The sequence below is a fragment of the Callorhinchus milii genome, unplaced genomic scaffold (genome assembly GCF_018977255.1).
Source record: "Callorhinchus milii isolate IMCB2004 unplaced genomic scaffold, IMCB_Cmil_1.0 Scaffold20, whole genome shotgun sequence".
Lineage (NCBI taxonomy): Eukaryota > Metazoa > Chordata > Chondrichthyes > Chimaeriformes > Callorhinchidae > Callorhinchus > Callorhinchus milii.
Genome location: NW_024704761.1, coordinates 1441227 through 1457413, shown reverse-complemented (window position 1 = coordinate 1457413; position 16187 = coordinate 1441227). Strand labels below are relative to the sequence as shown.

The window sequence follows — 16187 nt, the reverse complement described above, 5'->3', positions numbered from 1 at the left end:
TGTGTCACATTATTTCAGTTAACTAAAAATTGCTGTCGAAAGCTCCGTGCAGTAATTGCATTAATAATAATACAAAGAATATTTGCACTTCGTGACACTTTAAGAGGAAGACTTCAATTTGTAATTTCCGTTACATTGGAGAGAGAGATTCTTTTGTCAAAGATGTTATATTTAGACATTAAATACGACCATATAAACACTTTCTGCAGCGTTCAATGCATCTAATTTACTCCATTTGATGTGTTTGTGCTTGTGGCTCTAATCACAAAGTGTCTAATGCAATCACTTTTAGGGACTCCCTCAAAGACCCAGTTAGTAAATTCACTCACTAGTGTGAAAGTGAGCTACACAGATGAGGAAGGAGCGATTGGTGTTCTGTGAGTGTTTGGTTGCTGCAGTCGACTTCATCAATCCTAAACCAGGGCCAAAAATATCATCCAAGGAGATCCCAGCTGGTTCTAGGCTCAGCCAATTTTTATGACATTTCAGATGGTCCAAATTTTGGGGAAAAAAATCTTAAATTCAGATTTAATTTTGAATCCAGTTTGCATTTAATTTCTTAAATGTTAAGAAAATAGTCTTACGTCTAGGACCAAGTGGAATTTCTGCAGGATTGTTATTCAGTCGCCCCTGCTGGAAAGAGGGTGAGAACAGGGTTGATCTTGGATGTGATACTCTGACCCTCAAATATCCTACCAAGACTCACTGCCTTGTGTTAGCCACGCAGATGGAGACCTGGATTATGAAAGGCAACCAGTATACTCAGTGCGAGGAGTCAGTGCCTTCAGGAGAGAACGTGAGAATTTCAAGAATGGTCAAAAAAAAACCTAATTGGCGATGTGAATGTATTGCTGGTTGATAATTGCTGATACCTGGTTTACTTCTGATACAAAAAAAAAACAAATAATTTCCAACGATGCATGTCCTTTCTCAAAGACCTAGTGAGTGAGCAAAGACGCCATGTAGCACGAAATGATCTGGACATGTCGGTTGCAGGTTTAGTTGTACAGAGTACAGGAGCCAATAGAGTTTGCACTTGGCCGAGTGGCTAGGGGGACACTGTAACCCCAACGAGAATCAGACAGCACTTTCAGGAGAGAAAGTGGGGAGAAAATTGACCAGTAAAAGAAAATCTCCCCTGATTATCTCCCACTTGAAAAATAAAGTCCACCTGAATCTGTATTTGCCAAAGAATAGATTCGCAAAAGTTCCGATGAAGTCCAATGTGAACGGAGCTACAGGTGAGTGAACACAGTAGAGATCGTGAGTGATTGACTGATCGGGTGAATGAGTAACACGTGTGGTTTAGTTAACTCTAATCATTGTAGTGTTTTTTTTAAATGAAACCTTCCCTTGAAAATATTACAGTTCTGTAACAGGGACTAGCTCAGAGCGACCCTGTTCTTTGTCCAAAAATGTGTTCATTATTAAAACAATTGCCCCCCCCTCACCATCCCCCCACCCCAAAAAGAGCAAAAGAAAATATAGATATCTGCATGTGCTTTTTTTTAAAAAAAAATTTCATTTGTATTGGTGAGTGGAGAGAGAAGGTGGGGGCGGGGGATGGGCTTAAGGCTGACGACGACTTCAGAGGAATTGGATTTGGGAAAGAACTGATATCAAATTTGTACACCTGTTTTAAAAAGAATTGTTGTACGACATTCGAAACCGCAAAAGAGACTATTTTTGCAAAAAAAAAAGAAAAAAAAAATGAAAAAGTTGCTTGTAGTACTCAGTACACTGTTAAGGTCATTCAGATAGGATAATCTGTTCTCAGGCATTTATTTATGATCAGACATAAGCATTAAAAAGTAACCAGTGATGTGATCTGTGTTTCAAAACTATATACTGCTATATATATATATAGAAAATAATATTTTACTACAATATTCATTAAGTGTAAAATGATTTTCTGTTACTAGCCAGCAGGGACACGTTAGCTCCAACATACCGTCATCCTTCACCTTTATTTATCCATGACCCTCGTGATTTGTATCACGATTTGTAGTAATGAACAATCATTGCATTTGACGTAGCACCTTTCACATCGGGATTACGTCTCAAAGCGTTTCACACGATCCGCTACTATTTACAGTGTAGTGACTGTGCACTTTGTAGGCAAACGCAGCAGCCATTTTGTGCACAGCAATGACCCACAAACAGCCGTGAAGTGAATGACCAATTTATTTTCATGGGGTGGGGGGAGGGGGTTGTGAACTCGAAAAGTACTTTCAAATATTACAAAACAAAACATACACTGATTTCTAAATGGGACGTAATAAGGAACGACATGCCAACTCGCGGGAGATTGGCTTTACATGATCTATATTTGGACTGGAACACGACATGAAAGGTGCTCTGTCAGTTACCAGGAAAGAGACCACAATCTTTTTCCTTATTGATAAATCCCATTGCAACGAGGCTTTAGCCTGGTTCAAACTTCCCATCAGAAAGCTGTAGGCTCAAGCCCCACAAGACATGGAGCTCATAGTCCAGGCTGATCCTCAGTCCAGTGTTGGTGGGGGTGCAGAGGGAGCTCAGAAGGTGCTGTTTGTTGAGAGGGACGTTAAAGATCCCATGGCAATATTGGAAAAGAGAAGAGAGTTTCTCCCAATGTCCAGCCAACAATCCCCCAGAGAGAAAAAAAACGGTTGTACACTTCACAGCTGTTTGTGTGACGTTGCAGTGCAAATATTTGCGGCCACATTTGCATAAAAATCCAGAGTCACTATCCAGAAAAGGTGGTGAAGTGTTGTTATGCTTCGGTCACTATATCAAAATCAAAGATTATTATTACAAAGGCCCACTTATTAAATCCCAGTATTGTATTGGTTAGTACTTGATTGCTGGGGTTTATAGTGGGGTCGATCATTCTGGTTGTTAAGTAGCTCATAACACTTCATCAGTATAGGTTTTCAGGGTTGTTACTGAAACACTGGTTAAACTTTCTTTTGTGACTGTCAAAGGTTTTCATCAAATTTTCTGTGGTTTATCTATCCGCACAGTAAGGAGTACCAAGTCTGTCAATATACATATATATATATATATACCTCTTCAGTCAAGTATGTTTTAAGAAATTGAACAATGTATTCAATAGTATATATAATAGATACAGGTCGAGTCCTGTCAATGTTCAATATAATGTACAATTATTGAGGTTTAAAACAAACAAAAAAAAACAGGTACACTAGAAATTGTAACTTTTTCACATGGTGAGTACAGGGTAATTTTAGTGTTGCACTCCACTCCATTGTACCTGCTGGCTTATACATAAATGAGGGCGATCTTCAGCCTTTGCAGTGACTGACGATCGCTCTTATGACAAACAATGTCTGAAAATGTCCAAATTCGCTCTGAATTGACCAACAGCACTCCCAACGGCTTCACTCTTTTTCTGCAGCCGTTTTGAAAGAGACGAAGGAACTCCGGAAGCAAAACAGAGAGTATGTATTCAGTGGCAAATGTTTCTCGTGTTTAACTACAGCATTTTTGCTCCATATTTTTGTGCAAAACGTTGGTTCCTTTTAGAAATTGCGTCCTGATTTCCTCAAATGTTTATGCAGTAGCCCTACTTTTATGTAGATAAAAATGAATTTTAAATTATGCTTTAAAAATAAATAGAGAATGATCTCAGTGTGTTGGTGATGTCATTATTTTGTCCTCTTGATAGGAAACTGAATGGGACTCAGGTGAATGTACGATTTAGGGGATTATACGACTTATAAAGCTAAGACTTGTGTGGGTTTTACTGACTCCTGAATATGAGGTTCAATCACATTTTGGCTTCTCCCACAGGTGATCTTTCCAGGTTTTGATCAAAGTTTCGGATGTAACTGAGGAACTGCCTGGCTGATAAGGTGCACATTAACGATCCTATGCCACTATTCCAAAAGAAAAGTGAGTTTCTCCTGGTGTCCCAAGTCAACAATTCTCTCTCGATGAATTACTCATTCATCTCATAGCTGTGTGTGTGGGACCTGCTGTGCATAAATTACCTGCCACGTTTGCCTACAAATACAATCACTACACTTGACAGCTATTCCTTATGAAGCACTTTCAGAAATTTCAATATTACATGTTCTATATTAAATGCAAGGACAGTGTTATTAATGGAAAGCCATGTGAGTAAAATTGGTGAAGTTTAACTTTGTTCAAAAAGCAGTGACGGAGAGCTGAACAGCAGCACCATCTTGTGGGGAAAGATGCCGCTTCTCATGATGGTCAATAGTTTGGTTGGTGTATGATTATCACCAATTATTTTATTAACCAAATGTTCAGTCAATTTATCGTAATAATGACCGTGAATAAGAAGAGGCATTACGCTTGTTGATTTCATCCAAATTACAACAGGAATGGGAAAGGAAAATATTGTTTTCCAAATCCATTTGTGAGGGTCCTGTTGACAAAGCAAAATTGCACTTTTTATCTCACTTGCGAAAGCAGAAGAACCAGGAATTTCAGATTTGTAGCACATGATCCTTTTTAAAAAAAAATTGTGAAAAGTAATAACTTTAGATAAGGGCCAAATAAATATGAAATACACATTCCTAGTAGGTGTCATAGGTATAACCAAGTATAACATTAGAGGGTCTGAGCTTACATTTATTATATTAAGCAACAATATTTCCTGACTGCTTGTTTTCTCTGCACCGTGAGAATGCTTTCCCCATTTCCGATATCCAGCCTCGTTATTAAGCACTCCAGGGCCAGGGATAGCAGTTTGGAAGAGGGTTGAGATGCTCTTACAAACAACACATCTTAATCCCAATAGAGGTTTCCTCTCGTCAAAACAGCTATTCATACAAGAAACGGGTTTCAGAAATAAGTCCCAGATTTAGACGGTTCACAATTCGTTCGTTCCTCAATAATAAATTATTTGTAGCTAATTTTTACCTTAATCTGGAACTGGAATCTGTCGGTTGTGCAGAATAGTTTTTTTGTAAAAAAAAACAAATTAAGCAAAACTAACCAGGAATTTGTTTTTCCCTCATGGTCAATTAGTAATTTTAGGAAGAAGTCCAATAGTTTGCAATACGCTTTGGATCCTCTCCAAGTAAATGGCCACAAGGGACGACTGTATGTGCAGCTGTGAAAAGGTGAGGCAATTGACGAAGCATTTACACAAAGGGATCTACTCCAGAATGCAGATAAAACCCAATCTAAGAGGAACCCATCCATATGTATATTTTTTACAAATCTTTCTACAAATAGACAGCAAACACACACTGGTGAATCAAGGCAGAATGTCCATCACCCTCATTTAAATTGGGCTTAACAGATGCGTGCAACATGCTGTACTGCACGCAGAAGGAAAACCGCAGACTTGTGGCAAATGCGACTAGGCACACTGAACCATGAACACGCAGGGTATATAATTGGGCTGAACAGCAGCCAGATATGAAACATGGAGAAACTCAAGCCAACAGATACAAAGGATATTTTTATTTGATCCCAAGTAAATTTGTAGTCTCATTTCAACTGGTACAAAAAAAAACACTGTGACAGAATCCTACACTGTGCCAGATTACCAGCACATTTATCAGCCAAGTGTAAAGCAGGACATTATGCATTATAACGCTAGGTAGAGGCTCTACTGGATGGATCATTTGACTCATTTGAAAAATTTGTGAACTAGTGTGTAATGGACAACGTGTCAAATATTCTAAAATGAATTAACTGTGGGGCCTGCATCCATTTCCGGAAACTAACTGTAAGCCAAGGTCGTAGTTTGTGCTCCACCGTTGGAGCACAAACCGTTACAAGTGTAGATGGTTTAAAATTAGGGTAGCAACAAACACAATTCCTCGCTCACAAACCAAGCTTAAATATGTAGACATGATTTAAGGTCTTTGGATAGGTTTGCACAAATAATTAAGTTTTTACTTATTCTACCACATTTCTACTTGCCCTGAACAAGTCTTGAAACAATCACTTTCTTCCAAGGATTACTCTTTTTGATTACCATTCAAGTGTCACTTTTGATGACTTCAGAGGGAACCGGGAAATCATTAGACACATTCATCAGGTATACATTTTCCAACTCTGCCTCAGGGTACAATTCATTTTGAATTCTCCTCGCGAGAGACAGGATATAAAATTAACCATGGAAAGAAGTGTTGCACCCTAGTATTAAAGGGATATTTAAGTCTACCTATTTTAAGACTAAGAAAAGGAACTCTACCTCTTTTCAACAAAGAAAATAAGAATTTAAACCTTTCTGCAATAAACTGCCGCTGAGGCAGAAGATGCCATTTCAAGGTTGAGTTCAAAGTAGTCGGTCAGTCATGGCCTTCTTGCTAGAGGGATGCTTCACTGATTTGCCACCTGCAGCATTTCTTCCACATTCGATAGTTTTTCTCTGCTTTTTCCCAATTTTGCTCCTTTTGCCAACTCAGCCTCGTTAATCTTTTCCCATCCAGGAAAAGAAACGAGGCATACACCTAAATAGCAGGATTGAAAATAATAACAATAATAATACTTGCATTTGTTATAGCCCCTTATCTTGTCTTCAAGGTCTCAAAGCGCTTCAAATGTTATACTGCAAAGTGAATTGACTTTTTTTTTGTTGGTGAAGTGAAGCAACCAATTGCGCACAGCAGTGTCCCACAAACATAGAATCATAGAATTTTACAGCACAGAAGGAGGCCATTCGGCCCATCGTGTCTGTGCGGAAACTTTGAAAAAAGCTATCCAATTCAATCCCTCTCGCCATAGCCGTGCAAACTTGTCCTCCCCAAATAATTATCTAGCAGTTGTGGATTGCGTGACAAATTATTAATTGCTGAATTGCTAAACATTTATGAAGGATAGCGACACACCCACCTCTTTGTTGAAGCAAAGCCTGCACAGCACTGAACCCTGCTTTTGGAACAGACAAATTCAGTGACCCCGATTTGACATCCTTCACCACAGACTCCGCAGTTTCAAAACTGTCATTCATTGTGGTCAATATGACCCCAGTTGGTCCCCTCTTTACCCAGCCGCTGCAGTAAAGACCTAATTAGTTTCGGAAAGTAAATAGAAAATAATCTGATTATTCACATGAATGGAGCAAAGCAATGCAACATCCAACCCATTACTTTCAGGATTACTTCACAAGTGGGCATCAGTTTGCATGTACACCAGCGCCTTGGGACGTCCTCCCGACGTGAAAGGCGCTATACAAATGTAATTTTGTTGTTGCTGCATAAGGTAAGTACACAATTTTCAGTCCAATATAAACAAGGTCCAAATAATCTAGAACCACAGAAATGTGAGGGTATTCGGTCCGCCTTATCCGTACTGTTGCTCAAAAGAAAAATAAATTTGTACTTTCCCAGATTCTCAAAGTGGCCTGATCGCACATTAATGACTACATTCTTTAACCTGCAGAGAAAGATTAGCACTACAAATCGTCAGAAAATGAGAAGTACTGCTGACTCTGTGAAGAAAGTCTACATTGTTCCAATACTAAATAATAATATTATAACAATAATAATCCCTCCAAAACCAAAAACAATATTAAATTGGTCATTTTCAATCCACGACTGTTTGTGGGACGCTGCTGTGCGCAATTGGCTGCCGCGTTCACCCACAAATATACAGTCAATTCACTTTACAGTGTGTTCTGTGAGGGGCTTTGGGACGTCCTCCCGACCTGAAAAGCGCTATATCAAATGCAAGGATTATTATTATTATTAAAATTCTCCAAAATAACCAGCAGAGCAATAACTGCTCTTACGAAATATCCTTTTGAACTACAATATCATATTGTTACTAACTATAGATAAATAGCTTTGCAGATTAACGCACCACAGTTTTAAGAAAAAAGAAATGCAATGTATTATCTGCTGTTTGTTTATAAAATCAGTAGAAAAGATTGTGACAACAATGTATTCATAATGAAGTTAGCTCAGTGATAAGCAAGGCTGTCAAGAACGGTTCTCGCCAGAACATAGGGATAGAACATAGAACCTTCTCTCCTTGCCCCCTCCCTCCCCACCTTCAAGTCCTGCCTAAAGACCTTTCTTTTTAATTGTGCTTACGGTCAGCTACGCCTTCCCTCTCCCCTTGGCTTGTTGTCAAACTTAGCCACTGTGAAACGCTCCGGGCGCTACCCCATGTGAAGGGCGCTATAGAAATGCAAGTTGTTGTTGTATAGCGACTCACCTGGTGTGTTCAGGACTCGACCCAAGTGATTTGGGATAACTCTTTTCTTATTATCAAATGGAAAAGAGGAGCTGATGGGATGACTTTTGTAGCCAATGCTGCTCAATACCAGGCCACACTCCACATCTTCAAGCTCTTCTGTCTGAATGGACCTGAGAGACTCTCCTGAACCCTCAGGAAAGAGAAGAAATCTCCAGTAACCAAACCAAATAATACACAGCTTGATAATTAAGTTGTGTGTGTGAATAGATATATATATGTAACATATTATCACAGACACACGTTATCCAGTTACTTATAGTCAAAGCAGTCAGGATTTAAATACATACAAACTATCTCTGGTTTACAAAGCTAACAGGACTGACAACATTGCTTTTGACCTTAATTAACCCTGAATCCCTCAACCACGTCCTCCATCTTTGCTGAAGTACAGACACCAATCAGCTGCTTATACCCAACAACTTACATTTATCTGCGGTGTATTTCATGTCAGAAGGACAAATTTGGAGTCTTGTAAGTGTGACCTGGAGTATATTACGAACCTTGCAAGTATGATCGACTCAGAACCCAAAGGGTAATTACCTACCTCCAATTTATTTACAGACAGACGTATTCCAGCTACGTGTTTTCCATCACTAGTTGGCAAAATCTGCACTGGACTGCGTAAGAACCGAAGACCCCATTCTTTGGCAGCTTCTTCCTGTCGCTTGGCTTCTTTTGCTGAAGGCTTTTCGAGGGCCGTTTTAACCATTAGCTCAGTCAACCTCTTTCTTGGCCGTGGCTTGTCTGAAAGTAGTAAATGGCTGTCTTATTGGGCAACAGGAGGGAGATCACATTTGGTAATCAATCCCATCTTACATAAATCACTCATACAGCAATCAACAGTAAGATCTGAACAAGAGAAGTAAAGGAGATGCTTGCATCCGGTTAATGCTCAGGGACAGGATGGTTTCATCAGTCCTGCAGATAATGGGACCCCTGAGAGAGGGGTGATGGAGACTTGGGCTTTAAACTTGCTCAACGAATGTGAGTATTTGATGGACCAGACACCTCAAGAGGTGGTCACCCCACCCCACACACTAAGGGTTCAGACGGAAAATGACTGGGTGACTGTCCGGCTTGGTAGGAAGAGGGGACGGGCAGGGCAGAATGCCCCCAATAGTGTAGCACTCTCAAACCAGTACTTTGTACTGAACATTGAGAGTGTTGATATCTCCCGACTACTTTTAAAAACGCGGTGGACGGGTATTTGAGGAGGACGGGTTTGCAGGTTATGGGGAAAGGGCCGGGGAGTGGGATTGACATTAATTGCTCTATTCAAAGAGCCGGCACAAACTCGATGGGCCGAATGGCCTCTTTTTGTGCTGTATGATTCTATGATTGGTGGAACTACCTTTATCCACCCTCTCCGTCACCTCATCGAAAAATTCTATTAGATTCTATGATTCTAAATCTGCTAACGTGTTTTTAAAAAAAAAGCACTTTCACTAAATAGTTTCTTTTCACTATTAGCATTGGAGTTATTTAACCCTCTTGCAACTCTGTCATCTTACAATGAAGGCCATTACATTTACTAAAGTGACTTGAGTGGAATGACGCACAGAAAAGCAGCTCATAGATTATGTGGATTTCATGGCTGCCAGATGAACAGACGGATCTCGATTTCGCAGCGTTCATAAACTTGAGTTCTATAACCTTCAGAGAAATTTAAAAATATAGCTGTTGAGCAAACGCACCACTGTCGGCCTTGTAAAAAATTTACAGTTTTGCGGCTAAGTTTCTCGAGCGTACATCAGAATTTAGCAATTACAGCAGCAGTAATTCACTCAGGAGCATTTCTGTCAAAATTCCAATTGTCCATTTATTAATAATAATAATAAATAATAGCTTTCAAAAGGGAATTGGACAGGTACTTAAAAACGAAACATTTGCAGGGTTTTGGGGTAAGAGCGAGGAAGTGGGACTGATTGGTGGCTCTTTTAAAGAGCCGGCACAGGCACAATGGGCCGAATGGCCTCCCTCTGTGCTGTAAAATTCTATGATTCTATAATATAAACTATTCTTTTATAGATCTATTCAGATCAGGCTTTAAGTCTATATAAGTCTATTCCAAAATTAAATTGGATCTGATTTTTTCATGTTAAAGCATGTCGTGCAGCATGCCTCAAAGTAGTTGCAAGTAAAGATGTTGTAATCTCACCTTTGATGATTTCCCTAAGACCCTCAAAATCACTGGGGTTGAACAATGGTCGAGCACCAGGCAAATTCACCATCTCACGCAGCTCCTAAGAGAGGAATAATGAGTTATAAATCTTCAATATAAATTAAATTAAATTGATTAAAATTATAAAAATCCTAGCATCTGATGCAGCACCATTCACTCTGGCAGATTTAACTGTAAACTGCAGTGACTATTTTGTAGATTAACAGATTATCTCGTAGATTATCTACGAGAGAATTCATCATTTATGGCAACACGAAAAGAATGATACTGAATATTTCTTAAGATTTTTGATGAGGGATATTTCTAAAGCCTGCATTTATTGTCAATAAATCTTACACCATTTGCAACTGTACATAGTGATGCAGAGACCAGTGAGCCACCAAAGTGGATAACAGACGAGAGCGACTCAATTCTGTAATGCTGAGAATTATTTGCAACATTACAAGTACTAAATCTTATAATGCAAACTTTGTCTGTCCTAACCAGAGCGCACTTTAAAATCAAAGCGAAAGCAGAATCAATTAACTTAATCTCGTCTCAATCCAGTACAATCGAGCAGTTAATACAATACCTTAATGGTAAAGGCGACTTGTAAGGGTCCTCTTCTTCCAACAATCAGGACCCTCTTCACTTTACTAGCAGCGATTGCCTCCAGAGAATATGATGTAATATCAGTTTTCTGATAAGAAAGATGTACTCAGTCAGGTTACCTTCATTAAAATATTCTGAAGTTAAATTTTCCTATAAAATTGTTGTGGAGAATGCGACACGAATGGAAGTTTTCATTTATCTCTCATGGCATTTTTAGTAGCTTAGAATTAATTTTACAGTAAGTCCATCCTAATATTTGATTAGCTTTACCACTGTAATATTGGGGAAAGGGGCTGATTTAACAATAGTCTGAGTTAAAAAATATATAAAACTTTTCCACCTAAGAGGCAGCTGAGTAGAGATGATTCAAAAGACATATTTAAAGGTAAAATATTGACATTCTTTTCTACCTATTGAGAATATAACTGAAGACTTTTAATATTTTCTTCTTATAAGAAACGGTATGATGCTTTGAACACAAATTACACAAAGAATAAAAAGATAAACCAATATGAACCTTGCCTCAGTCGGGATAACCACAAGACAGGACGTACCTTAAGCAAGTCAATAGGAGAAATGAGAATCCTGGCAACGTCCAGGGCCACATTTCCTTGTCCCAAGATAACTGCTGTCTCACAACTCAGGTCCGGGTTCAGCTACAAAAGAGGTACCAATAGTAAATTATCCCAGGAACTTACTGAACCAAAGAATACTCCTGCCCCTCTGGCTGATTCGATTTTCAAAAACCATCTCTCCTTATCTCATAACCTTCGCCATCTCCACCATCACCATCAAACAATAGATCTAAAAGATGCCCCTTGAAACCATTGCAAACGAGCCAACTCCTTTTAAACAACAACAAAAATACATTTGTAAAGCACCTTTCACGTCGGGAGGACGTTCCAAGGCACTGGACAGACAGAGTTCGGACCCGAGCTGGGAGTCGGGGTCGGGCAACGTGGAGGGCAGTGAGTGAAGCAGAGAGATCGAAAGCAATGTCGAAGAGGAGGGTTTTGAGATGGGTCTTGAAGGAGTCAAGGGAGGGGAGAGGCAGAGGGACTGCAGGATACTCCATACTAAGATTTGGTGAGAAATTCCAGCTCCTTTGGAATTCCATCCTCCTCTCTGGCATCTGAAAAGTAGCTATATATTTAATAATAATCCTTGCGTTTGATATAGCGCCTTATTCCGTAGTTGAGACGTCTCAAAGCGCTTCACATGATACACTGTCAAATTTAGTGACTGTGTATTTTGTGGGTGAAACATAGCAGACAATTGCGTACAGAATTCTGACAGATTGTTTCCAAAATGGATGTTTGAAGAAGTCTGCAATTAAAGTAAGGCTTGAACTACACACTTAAGATTTCGATGATGTGATTTAACGTAGCCACGCTCCAAGATCACTCCGTCATCTGCAGTCCTGAACAACAATTTAACTAGATATCAATTATGGCGTCTGATTAAAAGATGTGAAGGTTTTAGATCACTTACATTTTGAATTCCAGGTACACCATTGTACCACTCTACAATCGATCGTGCAGAATAGACGCCATGCAGGGACTCCCCAGGAATCTCAAGCATCAGATTATCCTGTGCTCCATAGGCCTAAAATGCAACAAAAACAATTTAACTTTCACACAGGAAGAACATCTCAAAGTGCTTTACAAAGCCCGAGTGGAAGCCTGACCGAGGAGGGAGGTGGGAAATCAGATCCTATACTTGAGCATTAAGAACAATTTCACGTTTAACTGAGATTTGTAAGCTCAGAATGCATCAAGAATACATAAGTTTATAGTAAAAAAGCGGACATAATTTAATATTTTAACAGATTCAACTGAACGTTCTAACCATCCTAGAGAGTTTACTAAATTCCCCCCACCCCCTCCATCCTTTTCCGTAAGTGTTGGATAAATGTTTAAGTTTAATTCCAATGCATCACTGACCGGATTTTGCAGCAAAAAAAATTTAAACAGAATGAAAACCCTCTCTTGAGAATCTAATAATTTCACTTCAATGTTTTTCTTTGTTGGTAAAATATTGCAACTGGCTGAGTTAGTTTGGCAAATGTAACTTTATAAACAAACATGCTGGATATGTAGAAGTCACCATACTTGAGAAAGTTATAGTATTTTATTTGCTGCCAATATTTCTTACCAGTATCACTACATGGTATGCTTGTTTGAGCTCTTCCACACTAATATCCTTCCCAACAGTGATATTCCCATAAAACGAGCAGCGACCATGGTGCATTGTCTGGGTGAATGAGTTGATAACATTCTGTGGATGAAAAACCTTCATGTTAATGTTGGAAACTATTGGCAATAAGTCATTGCATTGCAGTACGATTTTATGAAACAGAGACTGATAGTGTGTGATAGTGGATCATTCCTCTACATTTTTTAAAATCTTATAATAAATAATAATAATCATGTTGCATTTGATATAGTGCCTTATCATGCCCGCGAGATGTCTCAAAGTGATTTCACAGAATATGTTGTAAAGTGAATTAACTGTATATTTTGTGGGCGAAATCTTATACCAGTACTATTATTATTACCACTCAAAATAGCAAATTCACTTGACAGTATATCCCGTGAAGCGCTTTGAGATGTCTTTATATTATAAATCAATTCCACTTTTCGCACCATGCGTCCTTGGGAGTGAAGATTACTTATATTTGCTTTTCATTGGAAATGTTATTGGTCAAGGCAACATTTCTCCAAAGTGCTGCGTAAAACCTTGTGGTTGACATTGACTGAGCATTTCATGTATAAGCAATCATTTTCAGCATCAGATTGGAGGTTGTTCAAGGCAAAGAACAAAAGTGATGCAAACTCTTCCAAGGTAACAAGATAGCCAGATGGTGGAGCAGAGAGATGTTAATTTAATCTAACAGTGCAAATAATACCCTTTCATAGAAACCAAGTTCAAATACTCCTAATTAGGCTAATTTTCCTCAGACAGCAGCACTTTTTGTAACTTCTCGAAGACGTGATCAAGCACTATATCAAATATGAAACTGAAAGGATTATTACGTTTGAAAACATTACATTCTCCAATTCGTGTCTCCGAAAAGTTGTAAGCTGTTGGCAATAGATTGTGCTAACCTTCACTTCTGGATGGTCAGGAGCAACACCAAATCTTACGAGGCCAAAGGGGACTGGTAGTTTCTCATAGATATCAACAATGGCAGATTTCTGAAGCTGTCGCAGAGGAACAAACGCAAGTTAGAAATGTATTTGAAGTATCCTGTGCTGAAAAATCACAAGTTCCAAAACAGACTGCAGATGGAAGGAGAAAATTAACATACAGTATTTGGGGAACTGAAGGGGGTTCTTTTCCATTTATAGAAACAATTAATAATTTGATACAAGCTGATTATAAATGTATTTCAAATTAATTTCAGCAAGGTGAGTGCTACACACATTTGTTTCTTTCATAACTTCTATCAAATGCAATTATATTAATGTGCAACATTTTCAACCCCAATGTAAAACTAGAGGTCATCAGTTATACGGTCACTCTACTTTCATAGAATTACAAAGACGGTTACTACATGAAAAGAAGCCACTTGGCCCAACTACTCCATGCAGTTGTTTTTACTCCACCCTATCCACTCCCTTCTCCCATTTCCCTCTGCACCCTTCTCCCCCCGTGTGCGCACTTCTGTATGTTCACGATATTTGTGAAATCAATAAAAAGTTCACGCTATAAATAATCGGGTGTTACAATCAGTCTAAAAGTATATGTGTGGTTCATTTCTGTAGCTCAGTGGTTAGAGCACTCGCCTCACAAGCCAAGTGACCCGGGTTCGATTCCCGGCAGATCCGGGCGAAACCTTGGGCAAGTTTCCTCGCTCCACCCGCCTGATAATAATCCCTCAAGAAAAAAAACCCAATAATAATAATAATAAACCCAATAATAAATCGGGTCACTTCAATCCACGGCTGTTTGTGGGACAGACGCCGCCGCGTTTCGCTCACAAATATACAGTCAATTCGCTTGAAACAGCGTATTCTGCGAAGCGCTTTTGAGACGTCGAGGAGACGTGATGAGGCGCTGTGTCGGAGAGAAGGATTACCCAGTCTTATATAACGTTACCTTGAGAACATGTTGTGCAGCGTAGAAGCCCGCAGGACCACTGCCAACAACGCACACCTGGAGATCGCAATCCGACGACGAAGAAAACCCCTGGACTCCTAAAGTGAGAGAACGGCATTATCGCAACAAACGACGGGCAATTTGGGAACGTTGTACGTACAATACTTACCGGGGCCGACGATCACCGTTTTCCGGTCAGTGTCAGTAATAGCAATGTGTGCGGAGGTGGAATTAACGTTTCGGAGGTTTATCGTTTTAGAATTTTAAGAAGATACTTCCAAAGGCCCCGAAGTTAATTTGAGCAAAACCTGTACCTTCGTCTGGAACGATGAGGTGAATAATACTGTGAGTATTAATGTTGGTGTATATTACTGTGAGCACTAATGTTGGTGTATATTACTGTGAGCACTAATGTTGGTGTATATTACTGTGAGCACTAATGTTGGTGTATATTACTGTGAGCACTAATGTTGGTGTATATTACTGTGAGCACTAATGTTGGTGTATATTACTGTGAGCACTAATGGGTGTATATTACTGTGAGCACTAATGTTGGTGTATATTACTGTGAGCACTAATGTTGGTGTATATTACTGTGAGCACTAATGTTGGTGTATATTACTGTGAGCACTAATGTTGGTGTATATTACTGTGAGCACTAATGTTGGTGTATATTACTGTGAGCACTAATGTTGGTGTATATTAATGTGAGCACTAATGTTGGTGTATATTAATGTGAGCACTAATGTTGGTGTATATTACTGTGAGCAGTAATGTTGGTGTATATTACTGTGAGCATTAATACTGACGCTGAGTATTAATGGCCGCTCCCCGGGGCTCGGGTTGCAGTGCAGTCGGTTCCTCACCGGGAAGGGGCCGCCTGTGGAGGCCGATGCCCCTGAGGTAAACCCCGGTCAGGAGCGCGCGGGCAGCCCGGGGGGTCCTCATGGCGCTGGCGGGAGGGAGGCCTCGGGGGCCGCACGGTCGGACGTCCGATCCTTCCCTCGTCCGCGGGACCTTTCCCTTCGCCCACGCGCCGACCGGACTGTCACCGCGGACGGACGGACGGACGGGGAGAGGGGGGAGGGGGCGGGAGGCCGTTTACTTCACACACACACACACA

The 16187-nt window shown here is 39.8% G+C and overlaps 1 protein-coding gene across 1 annotated transcript; it reads right to left on the bottom strand.

Annotated features, from left to right (window-relative positions):
- Positions 1-5427: 5427 nt before the first annotated feature.
- fdxr (ferredoxin reductase) lies at positions 5428-16119 on the bottom strand. Its single transcript, XM_007888824.2, has 12 exons — positions 15931-16119; positions 15065-15162; positions 14071-14166; positions 13118-13240; positions 12455-12568; positions 11518-11619; positions 10944-11051; positions 10349-10433; positions 8735-8934; positions 8149-8320; positions 6823-6996; positions 5428-6440 (listed from the first exon to the last, which is right to left on the bottom strand). Exons 1-12 carry the CDS (start codon positions 16010-16012, stop codon positions 6310-6312), a joined length of 1485 nt encoding a protein of 494 aa, XP_007887015.2. The 5' UTR covers positions 16013-16119; the 3' UTR covers positions 5428-6309.
- Between the last annotated feature and the right edge of the window lie 68 nt (positions 16120-16187).

Coding starts and splice junctions, on each gene's coding strand:
- fdxr (XM_007888824.2), bottom strand. CDS start 16,012: ATGAGGACCCCCCGGGCTGCCCGCGCGCTCCTGACCGGGGTTTACCTC. Junction 10,434..10,943: donor AAGTCGCCTTTACCATTAAG/GTATTGTATTAA, acceptor TTCCTCTCTTAG/GAGCTGCGTGAGATGGTGAA. Junction 8,935..10,348: donor TCTTAGGGAAATCATCAAAG/GTGAGATTACAA, acceptor TACTACTTTCAG/ACAAGCCACGGCCAAGAAAG.